Source organism: Hordeum vulgare, chromosome 7H (assembly GCF_904849725.1).
Source record: "Hordeum vulgare subsp. vulgare chromosome 7H, MorexV3_pseudomolecules_assembly, whole genome shotgun sequence".
Classification (NCBI taxonomy): domain Eukaryota; kingdom Viridiplantae; phylum Streptophyta; class Magnoliopsida; order Poales; family Poaceae; genus Hordeum; species Hordeum vulgare.
Genome location: NC_058524.1, coordinates 266,296,041 through 266,314,902, shown reverse-complemented (window position 1 = coordinate 266,314,902; position 18,862 = coordinate 266,296,041). Strand labels below are relative to the sequence as shown.

Genomic DNA, 18,862 nt, shown 5'->3' with positions numbered 1-18,862 from the left:
TCTCATATTCTTCATAGTGATCAATAAATAGATATCCTAAGTGATTCAGCAAATATAGCTATGCTCCCCGACAAAAGCGCCAGAAAATGTTCTTGATAACCCACAAGTATATGGGATTGGAATAGTTTTCAGTGGTAGAGTATTCAACCCTAATTTATAGATTCGACACAAGGGGAGTCAAAGAATATTTGCAGGTATTAGCAGCTGAGTTGTCAACTCAACCACACTTGAAGATTTAGTATTTGCAGCACAGTGATCAGTAGCATAGTAATAAGATAGTTTTGATACAAGTGGTAACAGTTGCACTACAAGAAATATGTCAACTAACGACCTTCAATATTGGTCACCGAATGGTCATTGATTTCCATTTGCGACCTTTTTAGACCAAAAACAAACGGTCAAAAGCTGAGGGTCTCTAATGAACTATAACGACCTTTTTGATGGATTGGTCGTAGGATTTTACGACCAAAGGAAAGCATTGAAATAATTTTGGTCACTAGCAATCTGCCCACGCCACGTCGGATCTGACATGGCAAGCTGACGTGGCATAGAATTAGCCCGGTCCAATTTGGTGTTTTAAATGGGCCGAGCCCATTAATCCAGCCCATTTAATGTTTTTTTCTCTTTATTGTGCTTAGCTGCATGGGCCTGTCCCAATAATCCCCAACATTTTAGCCGTTTTTATTTTGGGTTGTGGCCTTTTACTTTCTATTGATTTCTTTTTTGTTCATTTTATTTTTGTACTGGTCCCACTAGTCACATTGGTCCCACATGTCATGCTGATCTCATAATTCGCATCGACACCATAAATTTTGTAATTTGTCAGACAATTTGTGAGGTTTCCATTTCATAGGTATACAAATCACATACGAAATCAATATTTTGAACAGATCACAGAACAAATGAAATTCGTCCAAAAAACACTAAATTAGTCTATTACAATCTTTACACTACTACAACTCAAATATGCCTACTACACCCTACTATCACAATACATGATATGCTACTCTTTGCATATAGGCTTCACGACCTATGCTTCACGACCTCACGCTTGGCTTCACATTTCAATATTAGTCTATTACAAACTTTAAAGTTTATTACAATATTAAAATATTACAATTTTTACCATCTATTATAGTCAAATAGAATAAACAACTCTTTGCTGGATAGGGCTTCACGACTTTGCACTTTTGTTCACGTTTTCACACTTCCCAAACATCTCAGGCGTGGAGCTCCTCTAAAAGAGGAACCAGCTAAAAAAGTTACATGCAACATTATTTGCTATAGATCAGCTTGCTGCATATTAATCTAACGCTGCCTTCTACTTGCAGACTAGAAGTGTCCCATCATATTCTAAACACTACAATCAACACCATGGCAGTAACAAATTAACAGTAACATGGCATCAATGGGGCACAACTTAGTTAGCTACTAATGTTCATCAAATTTAAAGATTGTATGCTCTAGCTAAAAAAAATATAATACCATGCTTAGGAACTCAGAACGAGAAAAGTATGTGCCGCTTAAGAGATACCAAAATCGATACTGATCAAGGATAAAAACATGTAGATATCATATAATTCCCATCACAATCATAGGCCCTGTTTGGATACTCTAACTTGGCTAGAGGTTAGAGTTAGTTTCTAACTTTAGTCTAACCATGAACTAACTCTAGCCTTTGGTGGTGTTTGGATGCAAAGGTTAGTTTGACAATAAATGCATTTTTTTCAATCATGTGTATTTTTTAACCAGGATTTGTTGTGCCCAGCTTTTGTGTAGGCCTGGTGCGGCCGGCGGGGCGAGCAAGGCGAGCGCGGCCGGGCGAGGCGAGCGCGGCCGGGCGGGGCGAGCAAGGCCGGCGGGGCGAGCAAGGCCGGGCGGGGCGAGCAAGGCCGGGCCGGGCGAGCAAGGCGGGCGGGGCGCGGGCGGCCGGGCGGGGCTAGCGCGGCCTGGCCGAGCGCGGCGGGCGGGGCAAGCGCGGCGGAGCGGGACGAGCGCGGCCGGCGGGGCGAGCAAGGCCGGGGGGGCGAGCGCGGCCGGGCGAGGCGAGCAAGGCCGGCGGGGCGAGGGCGGCCGGGCGGGGCGAGGGCGGCCGGGCGGGGCGCGCGCGGCGTGGCCGGGCGGGGCGAGCGCGGCCGAGCGAGGCGCGCGCGGCGGGCGGGGCGAGGAAAGGATCTGATGCGGTCAAAATATTATTATTTTTAGCTGTCCATCCCCAACTAGCTCCAATTAGCACCTCTTCTCAGGGCTAGTTTTTTTGATGGGTTAGTTTGCATCTAACCCAAACTAGCCCATGTGTTTGGATACTTTGGGAGCTAGTTCAGCTCAAACTAGCTCAAACTAGCTCTAGCAGTGGGATCCAAACAGGGCCATACATTGAATTCATTAAAGGCTTCAGATTCATTTCTTAGACATAGAATTGGAAAATCACAAGAATAGCAGATTAACCAATGTGTACAAATAAGACAAAGAGATCACCATCACGTAGCAAAGGAAGAGAGTGGGACAGACCAAGCACTTACGTTGTGGACAGATCAAAGATGCCCCCTCTTCCTCGGTGGACAGATCAAAGAACTAACAACTATAAACATACACAAGGATCGGTGTTAGCAGAATTAAGATATATTTGTACAAGGCAATCACAGGTACCAATCCAGTGCAAGATAATAGAGAAAATATGTCAAAGTTATTCAGATTTACTAATGTGTTTTTCATACTACCAAAATTCAAGATAAAAGATGTGTATTGATTCAACACTGCAAACTGATTTCTGAAAGCTTTACACTTTAGATAAGTGAACTGAGCTGGAAAGAGAGTCTCTCACCATTGGTTAATGCTCTCTTTCCGTGCGAGTCCAAAGAAGACCAAGACGGTTGTCAAGAGATTCTGATAAAACAAAAGAAATCTACACACATGAACGTAATTTTTATTTCTGATGTTATTTATACTATCTTGAGAGTCGTTGAACAGATCAAAAGTTTCTCCCCTAAAAGATGAAGAAAAATAAAATCTCACTTTTAAGTAAAACATGTAGAACCAGACCCACACACACATACACTGTCAGACTCACACATATTTAGAACCTACAATATGGCCGGCATCACATGTTCTCGAGCTAATAACGGGAACATTTCTAGACCATGCACACATATAACTACGAATGAACTGGCACTAGCAAAGTTCCTGTGAACTGGAACTCACAATCTGCAGCTTCACCGACTTGCCGTCGAGCTCGACGGTCCGGATTTTCTGCCATGAAAAAGAGTTGAGAAGATTCAGTCAGAAGCCCTGTAGTACTTGCAGGCAGCAGCTGCTTAATGGAGCTCCATCAATCAACCGCAGCAAAAAAGGGATCATCTGTACTGTTACTGTACTTACGAAATCAACGCCGGTGGTGTTGATGTAGTTGCCGCCGTACGAATTGTCCTGCAAAAGGGATCAACCAAACCTTATACAAGAGGGGAAAAAGAGAGATGCAAGGTATTCCCAATCGGAAGAGGGTCGGGGTTTCTCACGGCGAAGCGGAGGAGGAGGCACGACTTGCCGATGGAGGAGTCGCCGATGAGGAGCAGCTTCAAGAGGTAGTCGCTGCAGCAAGCAGCCCACGCGCGTCAGATGAATTACCCACCGGGACCAAAGAGAAATAGAAAACTCAAGCAAGAAATAAAGAAAGATCGGCGGCGGGGACTTACTACTCGGAGGTGCTCATGGCGGGCGTCGGCTGGGCTCCGGCGGATTCAGAGTTGAAAGAGGGGGAGGGCTGCTGGAGGGGATCCGAGGACGGTGGATGGGGTGTGCAGATCGGTGGAGGGGAGGGGAGGGGGATGAAGATGGAGGAGGGACCTCGACGCACCTGCCGACGCCGTCGTCAACGACCATCGTCCTCGCATGGCCTCCGAGGAGGATCCAGCTCGACGACGACACGGATCCGGCAGGCCCGATGTGGCCATGGCGGATCTGGCCGCGGGCTGACCTCGTCGGCTTGATCTGACACCATGGGAGATAGGGAGAGGTACGACTCTACCTTGTAGGTGGTCGGAGACCGGCACGGAGAACACGAAGGCGAGGCCAGAGGCGGCGGTGGCGACGAGGTGGTCGCGGAGCGGGTGGTCGGCGGGGAAGGCGAGGAGCGAGGCGATGAGGGGAAGGAGCTGGCGCGTGGGAGCAGGTGGTCATCAATGAAGGCGAGGAGGTGGGATTAGCCGCCGTAGATGGGCGGCGGCGGCCCAATTGGGGAGAGGGTACATGGGTCAGATGGGAGGGTTAGGGTTTGTGTTGCGGGTTGTGGGGAGAGGAGTGGTGTGCGGGGGAGAGGGGGACAGGAGCTCGCGGTGGGTGAGAGGTGTGCAGGGAGAGGGTGGCATTCGTTCAGTGACAGGTGGGCCCACGAGGAATTAGGCCCACATGTCAGTGCTCTCAACGGCATGTGGTGTACGCTAGGGGAGCTACTTCCGGGTGGGGGTGAGGGTTGTAGGCCGTTAGATCTTCAGTATCCGACGGTCTCTGATGCTTGATCCGCGTGATATGCTCATAGACCAATCAGAACAAAGTGTAAGCTTTAATGACGTTATGATCATCTAAAGTGTGAAGCATCTATTAAAAATATTTTTTAAAAGGGCACCACACGAATTTTCACTACAGTAGACCACATTTTATGGACGAGGACCGATTTGTATGCATTTCCGATCTTTGTAGATATTTTTAACCATTTTTCAAGTGACAAAAATGGTTTTTTTGTGAAGAATCTATCAAATATTTGCTGCAAAATTGGATTCCATCAATTTTCTAAAATACTAGTGCATATTTAATATACAATTGACCAAATGGTTGGGTGTCAAAAACTTTTATCCACCTCTCGTAAAAAAGACAAATTACCGTCGATTCAGCAGAAAGCGGGTCAAATTTGAACTAGAGGTACCTCATAGTTTTCTCATGATTTCTTCCAAAAATCATTTTTAGGCAAAGAAGTATCTATTTAATCAGAGATCCAACAAAAATTTAGCAAGATTCAACCCCTAGATACGAACGGTCATGCTAGCCGTTTCGACCGCATTTTGAAACAGACATAACAAATTCAAACAAAAACAAAAAAATGCAAAATCTTTGCGTTGTTTCATCATATGTGACCAAGTTACCAAGAAAAATAATAAACTTGTAATACTGTAATTATTTTAAAAAAAGTATTCTCAGAATGAGCTATCATGTTTGAAGATTCATGGTTTTAAGCCAAATAACCAATCTTATGGCCACATCCATGGCATAGTTTTTTCAAATGTTCCCATATTGTGCGCAAGGGTGCATATTGTAAAGGAAAACGATGTTGCCTAAGAAGTTTTCATTTTTCTTTGAACGAAAAAATCGTTTTCCATTTTTCGAGTGTCCAAAATGAGTTTTGTTTTGTGAAGGACATATCATATATTTGTTTTAAAATTGGACCAAATTATTTTTCTAAAATACTAGGACATATTTAATGTACAATTGACCAAATGGTTGGGTGTCAAAAGCTTTTATCCACCTCTCGTGAAAAGACAAATTTTCGTCGAATCAGCTGGAAGCGAGTCAAATTTGAACTACAACTGCCTCATAGTTTGCTCTTTATTTTTACCAAAAATGATTTTTAGGCACACAAGTATCTATTTAATCAGAGAAACATACAAAGTTTTCCAAGATTCAACTATTAGGTATGAACGGTCACACCCGCCGTTTCAACCGCATTTTGAAACGGGTATAACAAATTAAAAAAAAACAAAAAATGCAAAACCTTCGCGTTGTGTTATAATATGTGACCAAGTTATGAGGAAAAATAATAAACTTGTAATACAATGATTATTTTAAAAAAAGTGTTATGAGAAATGGGCTATCGTGTGTGAAGATTTATGGCTTTCAAGTTAAATTATCAATCTTATGGCCACATTCATGGCATAGTTTGTTGAAACGATCTAATATTATGCACAAGGGTGCATATTGGAATGTCAAACAACGTTGATTAAGGAAGTTCTCATTTTCCTTGTATGAAAAATAAATTTTCCATTTCTCAAGTGCCCAAAATGAGTTTTTTTGTGAAGGACCTACCATATATTTGTTTCAATATTGTACCAAATCATTTTTCTAAAATACTAGGCCATATTTAATGTACAATTGACAAAATGGTTGGGTGTTAAAAGCTTTTATCCACCTCAAGTGAAGAAGACAAATTGTCGCCGATTCAGCAGGAAGCGGGTCAAATTTGAAGTAGAGGTGTCTCATAGTTTTCTCATGATTTTTTATTAAAATCATTTTTAGGTAAAGAACTATCTGTCTAATCAGAGATCCAACAAAATTTTGGCAATATTCAACCCCTAGCTATGAACGGTCATGCCCGACGTTTCGACCGCATTTTGAAACGGGCACAACAAATTAAAAAAAATCAAAAAAAATGCACAACCTTCGCATTGTGTCATAATATGTGATCAAGTTATCAGGAAAAATAATAAACTTGTAACACAGTGATTATTTTTTAGAAAGTGTTCTAAAAAATGGGTTATCGTGTGTGAAGATTCATGACTTTCAAGCCAAATGATCAATCTTATGGCCAGATTTATGGCATAGTTTGCTGAAACGATCTAATATTATGCACAAGGGTGCATATTGGAATGGCAAACAATGTTGATTAACGAAGTTTTCATTTTCCTTGTATGAAAAATTCATTTTCCATTTTTCAAGTGCCCGAAATGAGTTTTTTATGAAGGACCTACCATATATTTGTTTCAAAATTGTACCAAATCATTTTTCTAAAATACTAGGCCATATTTAATGTATAATTGACAAAATGGTTGGGTGTTAAAAGCTTTTATCCACCTCTAGTGAAAAAGACAAATTGCCGCTGATTCAGTAGGAAGCGGGTCAAATTTGAACTGCAGCTGTATTATAATTTGCTCTTTATTTTTCCCGAAAATCATTTGTAGGTACATAAGTATCTATTTAATAAGAATTACATGGTGTGGTGGCTTGACGCCGAGGTTTGGATGGTGGTCGAGGCCCCCAACTCCAGAGCGCGTGAAATTGCATGCGAACCGTGTGGTCACCGCGTTACCATTGCGTTGCCACACATTTTGGGTGGAATTGGCATGTCTGGTGGGTTACACACTCTCTCGATAGGTGTCAGGAAGAAGAATACAATAGAGAATCTCACAAGGAGACCGAACTAAGCTCAAACATGAATTAGCAGTCAAGTGTTTGATTAGCGGTGCGGGTAATGCACATAGACAATGGGCCTAAATTTTGGCTCAAGATGATCATCTACTAAGGAGTCTCTCTTGCCAAAATTTTAGCTCAAATGGATGAACCTAGGTGACACTTGCTTTGCAAAGTACCACACTGTGCAGATGGATATTGAAGTTGAGATCAAATGAATCAATGGATTGAGCTGAAATTTGGTGTATGATCTTAATTAGGGCATATGAAGGCAATGTAAAAAAATTATACCATTTGGACATGCCAAAGTGACACTTCCTTCACAATGTGTCAATCTGGACAAAAATGGTAATTGAAACTGGGCTCACATAGATGATTGGATTCAGCTGAAATTTGGAGGAGGATGATAATTTGGGCACATTAAGGCACTGTAAAAAATTCATAAAATTTGGATAAACAAAAATTGTACTTCCTTCACAATGCTCTCTACTGAACAGAATATTGGGAAAAATATTGAGGGAAACTGGCTGAATTAAATGAGCTAAAACTTGGTGGAGTGAGGTTATATGGCCAGTTTTATTACATGGTAAATTTTCATCAACTATAAAGCAATATAAAATGTAGTTGCTTCACAAACTAAAAATATTACCAGAAACAAAGATTGGATGATGGGCTCACATGGATTGTTAGATGGGGCTAAAATTTTGTGGAGAGCTATGTTTTGGGCACATAGAAGATGTGGAAAAAATTCAACTCATCAGGATATTCCTATCTAGTACTTCCTTCACAAAGCTGTTAGTTGAACGCAAACTTTGGAAATTTGCTGAGAAATATTTACTAGGCAAATGGTTACGAAAGTTTTCATGAGGTAATGATTTGGATAGGAAAGAGTGCCCAAAAATGTGAGGGTCATCAAAGAAATAGAAATAACACTTCCTTTACAAAGTGCTATTCTGAACAGAATAGGAAAATGAATATTGCTGAATTATTTTCGAACTATGGAAGGAAGGGTTTTCACATATTTGAGGAATATATGATCCAAAGTATTTATGAGAATTTTTGAAATGACAGAATAGTAGGTTGCTTCACAAACTAGGCAAAAAATAACACATGGACATGACATGTAGACAAAACTGATGATGTGGCACCTAGTCATAGCTATGACCATCCATATTGGTCGTAATTAGCTACAAATTAGGCAGTGAAACATGGCTATGTGCTTTACAACCTTTTCCAGTAAGGAAGTTACGACCTTTGTGATGAAAAAGGTCGTTAGTTTTTGAGGTTAGGACCCCTTCAGACAGCTTACGACCAATTGGTCTCAAATGGTCGTATATTTACGACCAATTCTGCGAGTGTCACTGAGAGAAGGTCGTTAGTTGACATACTTCTTGTAGTGTTGGAGCAGTAACAGTAACAATAGCAATAGTAACGGTAACAATGATAGCAGTTTTCTAGCAGTTGTGACAACAATATATATCATAGTAACTTAGCAAGAACAATATGTGGAAAACTCGTAGGCACTAGATGAGTGATATTGCTGGATAATATTTATCATATATCAGTCATAACATAGGGCGACACAGAACTAGCTCCCGTTCATCGATATAATGCAGGCATGTATTCCGTAAATAGTCGTACGTGCTTATGGAAAAGAACTTGCATGGCATATTTTGTCATACCCTCCCGTGGCAGAAGGGTTCATAAGGAAACTAAGGGATATTAAGGCCTCCTTTTAATACAGAACCGGAACAAAGCATTAACACATAGTGAGTACATGAAGTCCTCATAATACGGTAATTACCGGAAAGAATCCCAATTATTGCCATAGGCCAAAGTGGGGTTGGAGCTGCAAGAAGGCCTTGCAGACCGTGATGAAGGTGGAGAGGTGGGTGATGGAGTTCGGGGGGAGATCGTGGAAGTCAAGACCATAGTAGAACATGACCCCGTGAATGAATGGGTGAAGGCGAAAACTGAAACCCCGAATGAAATGGGGGACAAAAACCACTCTTTCGCCATCTTTGGGTGTGTGGATGGCCCGAGCTTTCTCCGGAGTATGATGTGCTATGTTTTTTGGCAGGTAGTCGTAGCTCTTTAGCTCGAGGATGTCCTTCTTAGTAACAGAGGAGGCCTCCCAGTTTCCCTTGGAACCGACACTTGCCATCGCCGGCTTGATGAAGTTATTCGAAAGGATGGGATGAGAAGAAAAACTTGAGCATTGGAGCTTGGGAGGCAGGGAATGGCGATAGTGTTGTGAGATCTGAGGTGCATGAATGGGCTGAGGTGACGGTTTGACCTTTTATAGCTTGCCAAAATACCAAAAGCCCCACAACCGCGCCGTAAACTCTGCCATTTCCCGATAAAATCGTGTGGTAATGGGCGCGTGGGATAACCCGAACCATAATCCATATCCCTGAAAAAGGGGGCACGATCTCCAGGATGGAACATGTCAGTGAAAACGGTCTCAAACCGCTCTTTCGTAAAAGACAACGGGCCTTGGCCAACCATGACCTCTCGAATAAGAAGACACGCTACTCATTGTCAAACGGTCGGCGTGGAAATCAAAACTTACACACACACTATATATATGTATATATATATATTATATATATATAGTATAATATATAAAGCCGGTCTATTCTGCTAATATTAGCAAAATAGTTATTCTGCACACACTTCCCACTTGCACGCTCAACGTTAGTGCACTTCATCCTTATCAAAGGAAATAGTGCAATGTCACGAGGAAAAACTGCACACGATGTTTCGACACCGTTTTGTCTCCAGTTTTTAAACCGTTTGTCAAAAAAGGTGTGTAGTATACTGTTGCATTGCTACGGAAAATCTCCAATTCCGTCATGTTGAACATTTTTCGTGATTCCTCACGGTTTGAGGGCAGTTTCGAAAATGGTGTCCACATGACGGGTGCAGCGAGCGTATTTTCGTGATTTTTTCCAAAACGCTCGTCGGAATTAAGAAAATGATATGGCGTTGGAAATATATTGTTGAGACGCATCTTTTTTATGTAGATTACTATCTCTAATTCCTTACGGTTTGAGAGTAATTTCAAATTTACTAAAAGATGGAATTCTGTTTTTCAAATTTTTTGGGACTATTTTCGCTGCAGTTTTTAAACCGTTCATCGAAACGAGGCATATGATACGGTGTTGAAAAGTCGTGGAATAAGCGCAACTTTCTATGTTGGCCATTTGTTGAGATTCCTCGCGGTTTTAAACGAATTTTGAAAATGGTGTGTCTACCTATGAGTTGCAGCAAGCATATTTTCGTATTTTTTTTCCAAACCGCTAGTCGGGACGATGCAAATGATACGGCATTGGAAAGATATCGACGAGTCACATTTTTTTCATGTACAACACTCTCTCTAATTCCTTATGGTTTAAGAGCAGTTTTGAAATTACCAAAACACGGACACTGTTTTTTCGCGACACCCAAAACAACGTGTGAACCACATCGGATAGAAGAGCGCATTGCTTTTTGACAGAAACCGCACTACATCCAATGGAAAAGTGCACAACATTAATTTTCTTTTGTCTGATATGTATTTTTCACACGTTGCCTTGACGACTGGACCATAGGTACTGAACGAGTGGACTGCATAATTTTATTTTTTGCTTCTCTTTTTGCTGCATGTGCAAAGATAACGAACTGCTCGGAGAGGAATATTTATAGAGGCGAAGAAAGCAAACCGCATCATAAGAAAATGAACCGCGACACAATGCTAGATGCAATGCATGAGTAAGAAAATGAAGCAAATTTCTTCAAACAAAAACATAAATTCTTTTTGCAAACTAGAGGACCGCATTGCACATTGAAGTGAACCTCTTCCAAAAGCAAAATATTGGTACATACATCCAGGCTTGCATAGATAGAAGTAACAATGTGATGTAGTACTTGTGACACCCAACTACAAAAAGAACCTCCAGTAGACTAACTGCAAAAGAACCTCTATATAATCGTCGACGGACTTCTTTTTATGAAACGAATCGCTTCGGTGTGATAAAATGAACCTCTAGTAGATACAAATTATAGAACTTCAGAAAAAGTGCATCCAGCAACCACACATCCTATGTCATAGAAAAATTCGAAAGAAATGCAGCTCATGAGCTGCACTCACACACATGAAGAATTGCACGACATATGCCCGTGAAGTAGGCGATCTCTGTGGACGAGGGTAGTTGTACGGGCCGATGGCCACGTGGTTACGATCGTACTTGCTGCTGTCGACATTGCGTGTGAGGTTGCAGACCTCGGCGACGATGATGGCAGAAGAAGAGCGCCCCCCGTCACCGATGTGCGCCTTGGATGATTCCATGGCCTTTAGTTCCTTCGTCGGCTCATTGGCCGACTGATGCTGAGGCTTCTCTATAATGTAGGAGTCGTCAGAATTGCTTGCACTTTGGCCTACTATGCAAGTCGGTTAGTCAGCAACAGAGGTATATTAGTCACCTGGCCTATAGTTTGAATATAATTAGAACAAGACAAAATTGAACAGGATAAGCTATTTGCCAGTGCACACTGGCTGCTCCCGCTCCGATTCGTCGTTGAACCGCACAGGTGCACTCTACGCACCCGACCGCTTGAACTTCACGGTGGTGTTGTTCATATGTTGCACTGCCAACGAGCTGCACCACGAGCGCTATCGAACTACAGAGAGGCTCTTCACACTGGAGCCACCAGAGCTTCTATGGGTTGTCTGCTTCTTGACGATGTTGACATTGCTGTTGGTGGTGATGCTATGGCTCCCGCAGGTCCACAACTGCGTGGAGCTCATCCAACTTCGCAGGTCGCTCGCGTTTGCTTCCGTATTGATGCCCTCCACCTTCCTCTTTGCCGACGATGTGGGCGATGAAGACAACGATGGCACCGGTGCGAGCAACTGATCCGGCGCTGGTCTCAGTTGCTGCACCATCTCATATTTCAGCCACTCAATCACTGCACCTAACAAGACAGAAAAAATTAAAGAGATAAATACACTAGCGGTCACTGTATTTAAAGCAAAAGCACGACACGGTCACTGAACTTCGTAATACGCTCATTACTGTCACTATATACGTGAAGAGGTGATTATACTGTCAGTGACTCACCGTATAGCACCGTATTACACTCTGTTGACCAGTCAAATGATCTACCTGGCAATCTGTTAACCGGTCAAATAATTTTGTGACAAATATTGCAATTCAGGCGGCAATTATTTCAGTGGTAGGCAGCAAGCATATGATGGAAGAAACGTAATCTAGCATAACAAGTCTAGAGATGGAATCAAGGTCATATCATCTTGCGTGTGATATCCTCAGCTAGGAACTGCTCTTGTTCGTCCTGCACGTACTCTCCCGAATCCACGTACTCTCCCGAATCCACGTGCTACCCAACATAAAAATAACATCCAGTGAACAACAACACCTCAAGATGCAACAAGCACATGATGCATGAGATGAAAATGAACATGCATCTCTATTCTACTGACTAGCACAAGCATGAGAAGTAAATACATATTCCTGTACAGAACTGCACCCTAAGCTATCTGGACATGCATGAGAATGACATGATCAGATGCATCACCTGAAAACGATGCAAAAGCATATAAAGAACATTACAAACGGAGCTACGGATCAACGAGAAACAACGAAACAAGAAATGACGTCCCACGTGCCAAATACACCACAACACCCTCCAATGGCATAACTCTGGTGTTTCCAGGTTGCCAAGACTAGGGGTGGGCGTTCAGTATAAACCCAAAATTCAGTTTCTATCATTCGGTTTTATTTGAAGTTCGGTTAGTAAAATCAATAACCGAAAATGGTAGGTTAAAATTACTAACCGAAAATTCGGTTAACCGAATATTCGGTGCGGTTTTTGGTTTTATACCGAAGGAACACGCATGAAGTACTTGCGCTTGAATTGCAGCAATGACTCCCTCTTATATAGGCAAAATTACTTGCCTCAACTCCTAGGCCACGCGATGTGGGACTAAAAAGGAACGAGTTGTCCTGGTGAGTCGATAAAATATCCCAGGTGAGTCGGGCCTTGCATGCTTCGTCACCTAGGCCCATGTCATGTGAGACGCGTGCGCAGTACGTGTTGGTAGCTGCGATCGTTCCCCTAAAAAAGCTTCTACCGTTCCCCTAAAAAAAGTTGCGATCGTGGGAACTTTCAGAAAAAACTGCTATCGTGGTCGTGATTCCCGGGAGACGTTCAACGTGCGTGCTTTCGCATCGTTCTTTACGTTTTTTAGACGTTGACTATTACTATTCGGTTATTATTCGGTTAACCGGGATGAAAACCGAACCGACCGAAGTCTATTCGATTAGTGGACTTGAAAATCGAATGTTCCTATAACAGTCAAAAAAACCGAAAATTCGGTTTATTCGGTTTCGGCATCGGTTCGGTTTTCGGTTCGTCGGTTTTTATGCCCACCCCGAGCCAAGACATAAAACAAACCAACATGGATGGGGTGGAGCAAAGACTCACACCACACTATCATCTATGCACTCACAATCATCAAAACCCCAAAACTACACAATCTGCCACAAACAGCATCATAGCCTTTTGAGAGCTACATGCAAAGCACCTACAACCACCCAAACATGACAAATAAGATATGTGGCAGTAGCTATCCAAGAGTACTACAAGCACAAGCAAAAAGATCACACAAAGGAGTTTCACACAGAAAGTTACACAGCTGCTAACTTGGCCAAAAATATCAGTTTTTCACGGACTTTGTGAAAATTCCAGATTCTCACTAGTTGTTTATGCTCTGAAGCATTTTGACAGCACCCAAAACAATATATACACGACTCCAAATGGAATGAAAATTTACAGGGAGCTAGAAAACACATAAGCTTCAACTTTCCAGTTGAAAGCTAAGGCTGAATCACAACACATTGACCTGCACAAGCTCATCAACAGGAGAAGAAAATATAAACAGATTCTCAGACTTAGTGAAAATCACAGATTTTCACTAATCTGGAATTTCAGCCTCATGCCTACTTAGAATGGGCACAACTTGCACATATGGGTTCCTAAGCATGAAACAAAACCAATATGTGGTAGAGGGGGTCACCCTCTACTGCCACAACCAAGAATCAAACTCTTGGGCTCACCACATCTCATGGAACCAAGCTCTAAACATAGAACAAAACTGAAATAAGTCTTCTCCAGAAATTGTTCCAATGGCAAAACTGACTTCACCAATGGATTCCTGGGATGATTCTACCCAAAAACATATATAATACCTATGCACTTGTATAGAACAAATGGGCACAAACTAGAAAAGAAAAACTACATAGAATCACATATCATGAATAGTGCGTCATCACATGTGCTATTCACTAGAACTACACCTACCCAAGCTAGTGCACACTCTCACAAGGCCAATGGTGACATGATGGTTTTGACCTCATGTATGTGTGCCCTAGCACATCACCATACCCTCACACCTACAACAAGCATAAGCATAAGAGCACCTACACCATCCAACTCATGTGCTTATCATGGCATTTCATGCCATGGCATGTGTGACGCACACACACATAGCACACACACACTCACACACATCACATCCAACATGCTCATGGGAAATACACCCACATATACTACTCACTTGCACCACATGGATACCCCATCTACACACATGAACTAGCAACATATATCTACATACACCCAAACCTAGACAGGCACTCCTACACACGATAAACCACACATGCACTCCTAGTGCCATTACACACACACACATACACAAGGTATGTGGGGAGGGGAAAGCCCATCCGCACACTCACTCACTTGTGCATCAAAGGCATAAGCACAACAACCCACAACACCTACACATGCATACAAGTCCTTCACCTACACACACACTCTCATGGAACCTACTCACATGATATTCTCACATGCTAGCAAAATAAAAAAAATACACAACAAAGATGAAACTAAAATAGCCTACATATCCTGCCTCACAAGCACCAGTAGCACACTGTGGCAAGCGACAAAAATACACAACAAAATGAAACATGGAAACAAAAAAAAGGGCTTGGGAGGGGCCGGGGTTCGAACCCAAGCCCCTCTGGACCTCACCTGCTGCTATTTTCACCCTGCTACTGCCACTGCTTCGACAAAGAAGGGAGGTTAACAGAGATATCTACTCTGCATGCAGCTATGCTACTGTCAACAGAAAAGAACCAAAAAAAGGGGGGGGGTGCTCTCTCTGGGAATCGAACCCAGCACCTGCATACAACACACACAACAGCTGCGCCACTACGGTATGCTTCGGAGTCTGACAGAACAGAGGGGGTATCCTAGGTATACCATCGGGTCTCTCTGCTCTGCCCACAAATAGACGCCGGTGAGAGGTAGGCCGCTGGGGCATGCTCTGCTACTACTGTTGCACCGCGCCAGAGAAATGAGCACCTATGCTATGCACTGCTACTATGAGGTATGCACTGATCCACGCAAGACCGAACACTACAACAACACACCATCACCTAGACCTGCAACTAGTGCTCACGCCTGAACAGAGAAGCACAACGATGAATTCTGGCCGGATCTAGCGAGGGGAAGGGAGAAGAGCTAGGGCTCACCTAGGGAAGGAAGGAGAGGCGCCGATCGGAGGAGGAAGAGGCCGGAACGGGATGATCCGAAGGGGAAGAAGAGGCGTTGATGAGGACCATGCTGCAGCCGAAGTAGAGGACGAAAAACTCTGGGTACGAGACGTTGACGAGGTGCTAGGCGTCGGTGAGGACGCTCCCCGGCCTCACCGAGGACAGGTATGGGGCGCGGGCACCTCTCCCGTGCCCCTGGACATTGCGGCGGCTCCGGACGACGACGGGAGCGGGGTAAACGACGCCGGCGCCCTTCTCTCTCTCTCTGCTAGACTTCTACACAGACTCACCTGAGGGGGATGGCGGCGGATAGGAGAGGAGGAACCCTAGGAAGAGGGGGCACGGACGCCAACACATTATAAGAGGGGGGCCTCGACGTCCGAGCCATCACGGTGGCACGCGCGCTCTCTCTATTGCGTGACGGAAAGTGCGCGAGGGGGGGGGGTGGGCAACACCGTCTGAAGGTGGAAGGAGGGACGTGCGCCTGGGCCACCGCGCGAGGGAGTGGAGAGATGGGCCGCCAGGAGGGAGAGAGCCCGCCTGTGGAGCAACATAGATAGGAAATAAAACCCTGGGTTGTTTTCTAATAGAAATAAACCAGAGAAGGAAATAAAAGCACAAGCTAAAAATATAAAGCTAAAAATAAAACAAAGGTACCTCTGGGCATAATAAGTTATGCCCTAATTAATAAAAATAGAAAAAGGATTTTAGGAGCCACTAAATATTTACAAAACAGGAATTGTTGGACCTGTTTTGTATCTATTTGCACCATTTGCACACCTATTCAAAACAGCAATATCACATCTCTAATTCACCACAAAAATATGCTAACTCAGGGACATTTTAAAAACAGGGTAGGCTCAAGTGGACTTGGACTTGGTATAAAAGGAAGAGGGAAGGTTTTAAAACCTATTACCACCACATAGTCTTGCTACTAGCAATGCACCACTCCAACTCTCACACACACTATCAAGAGCATCTCATATCACATGCAGACCATCATGGATCACACAAACACAAAGATCACAAGGCATCAAAAGGCATCATAAGGCACCACACATAACACATGGAATGAAATGGAATGGGATGGATGCATGCATGCAAAAGAGAAATAAACAAGGGGAGCTTCACATGAAATATCACATTGCATAACCCCATGTCAATGACAAGTTGGACCCACATAGAGAAGGTTCCAAAAAGGGAAAGATACACTCTTGGGGCATTACAAACTCTCCCACACTACAAAAAGATCTCGCCCCGAGATCTACGCCTGAAAGAACTCCGGAAATTCAGAACGGAGGTGATCCTCGCGTTCCCAAGTAGCCTCTTTATCGGAATGGTGTGACCATTGCACTTTGAGAAATTTGACAGACTTGTTGCGGGTCTTGCGCTCAGTCGCCTCGAGAACCGCAACTGGATGCTCACGATAAGATAGGTCAGGTTGAAGGTCTATGTCTTGAAGATGAGCAATGCGCTCGGGGATCTTGAAGCACCTCCGGAGCTGAGAAACATGGAACACATCATGCACATTTGCAAAGTTTGACGAGAGCTCAAGCTGGTACGCAAGGTCGCCTCTCTTGCCAACAACTCTGAACTGACCCACAAAACGAGGCGCAAGCTTGCCTTTGATGCCAAAGCGTTGCATACCCCTCATAGGCGACACCTTGAGATAGACGAAGTCATCAAGCTCATAAGACATGTCACGATGCTTGCTATCATAATAGCTCTTCTGACGGGACTGAGTTGCTCTGAGGTTGTCGCGAATGACCCGACACATCTCCTCAGCTTCTTCTATCAAATCATTCCCAAGGATCGGACACTCGCCGGTCTCGGACCAGTTGAGCAGGGTACGACACTTCCTGCCATAGAGAATTTCAAACGGAGCCTTGCCAGAACTAGCTTGATAACTGTTCTTATACGAGAACTCCGCAAAAGGCAGACAATCCTCCCACTTCATGCCAAAAGAGATAACACAAGCTCTCAGCATATCCTAAAGAACTTGATTGACTCGCTCCACTTGACCACTAGTGTGAGGATGAAAAGATGTGCTGAAACGGATCTTCGAGCCCATCGCGGACTGAAAAGAGTCCCAGAACTTGGAAGTGAAGATACTTCCGCGATCCGAAGAAATCATCATAGGCATGCCGTGCAAAGACACAATCCTGGAAGTGTACAACTCTGCAAGCTGAGCTACTGAAATGGACTCCTTGACTGGAAGAAAATGAGCCACTTTACTCAACTTGTCGATGACGACGAAGATGGCATCATTACCCTTCTTGGACTTCGGAAACCCGGTGACGAAATCCATCTCAATATGATCGAACTTCCACTCGGGAATGGGCAAAGGATGCAAAAGACCCGCGGTACGTTGATGCTCTGCTTTCACCCTTCGACATACATCACATTCATTTACGAACTGAGCAATCTCACATTTCATGCGAGTCCACCAGATGGTCTGTTTCAAGTCCTGATACATCTTGGAGCTTCCAGGATGAATAGAGAGCGGAGAGTTATGAGCTTCTTCCATGATTACCTTTCTGAGATCACCTTTTGGAACGACAAGACGATCCTCAAAGAACAACGTGTCTCTGGCATCAACACTGAAGCACTTATACTTGGGAAGACTCTTTGCCACACCAATCTTGACTTTCTTCACCATTTCATCAAGAAGCTGTGCTGCTCGGACCTGATCTTCCAAGGTAGGAGAGATTTGAAGGTTTGCAAGAAATCCCTGAGGTACTAACTGAAGGTTGAGCTTCCTGAAAGACTCACAAAGCTCAGGCTGGAGAGGTTGCAGAATGAGACTGTTGCAGTACGCCTTCCTGCTCAAGGCATCTGCCAGGACATTAGCTTTGCCTGGCGTGTACTCAACACTCAGATTAAAATCTTGGAGCATTTCCACCCAACGTGTTTACCGAAGATTCAGGTTAGGCTGAGTGAAGATGTAGTTGAGACTCTTGTGATCAGTGAATACTTCAACCTTTCGTTCCAACAAGAGGTGTCTCCAAGTCATTAGAGCGTGTACCACAGCTGCTAGCTCAAGATCATGCACAGGATAATTCTTCTCCGCTGGCTTC

At 43.6% G+C, this 18,862-nt stretch overlaps 1 protein-coding gene across 1 annotated transcript; it reads right to left on the bottom strand.

The window, feature by feature from the left end:
* Nucleotides 1–867: 867 nt before the first annotated feature.
* LOC123410167 (GTP-binding protein ypt1-like) lies at nucleotides 868–4,315 on the bottom strand. Its single transcript, XM_045103063.1, has 7 exons — nucleotides 3,693–4,315; nucleotides 3,516–3,588; nucleotides 3,379–3,426; nucleotides 3,202–3,249; nucleotides 2,825–2,886; nucleotides 2,523–2,581; nucleotides 868–1,253 (listed from the first exon to the last, which is right to left on the bottom strand). Exons 1-6 carry the CDS (start codon nucleotides 3,707–3,709, stop codon nucleotides 2,575–2,577), a joined length of 255 nt encoding a protein of 84 aa, XP_044958998.1. The 5' UTR covers nucleotides 3,710–4,315; the 3' UTR covers nucleotides 868–1,253; nucleotides 2,523–2,574.
* Between the last annotated feature and the right edge of the window lie 14,547 nt (nucleotides 4,316–18,862).

Coding starts and splice junctions, on each gene's coding strand:
- LOC123410167 (XM_045103063.1), bottom strand. Junction 3,427..3,515: donor GCCTCCTCCTCCGCTTCGCC/GTGAGAAACCCC, acceptor TCCCTTTTGCAG/GACAATTCGTACGGCGGCAA. Junction 3,250..3,378: donor ACACCACCGGCGTTGATTTC/GTAAGTACAGTA, acceptor TTTTCATGGCAG/AAAATCCGGACCGTCGAGCT.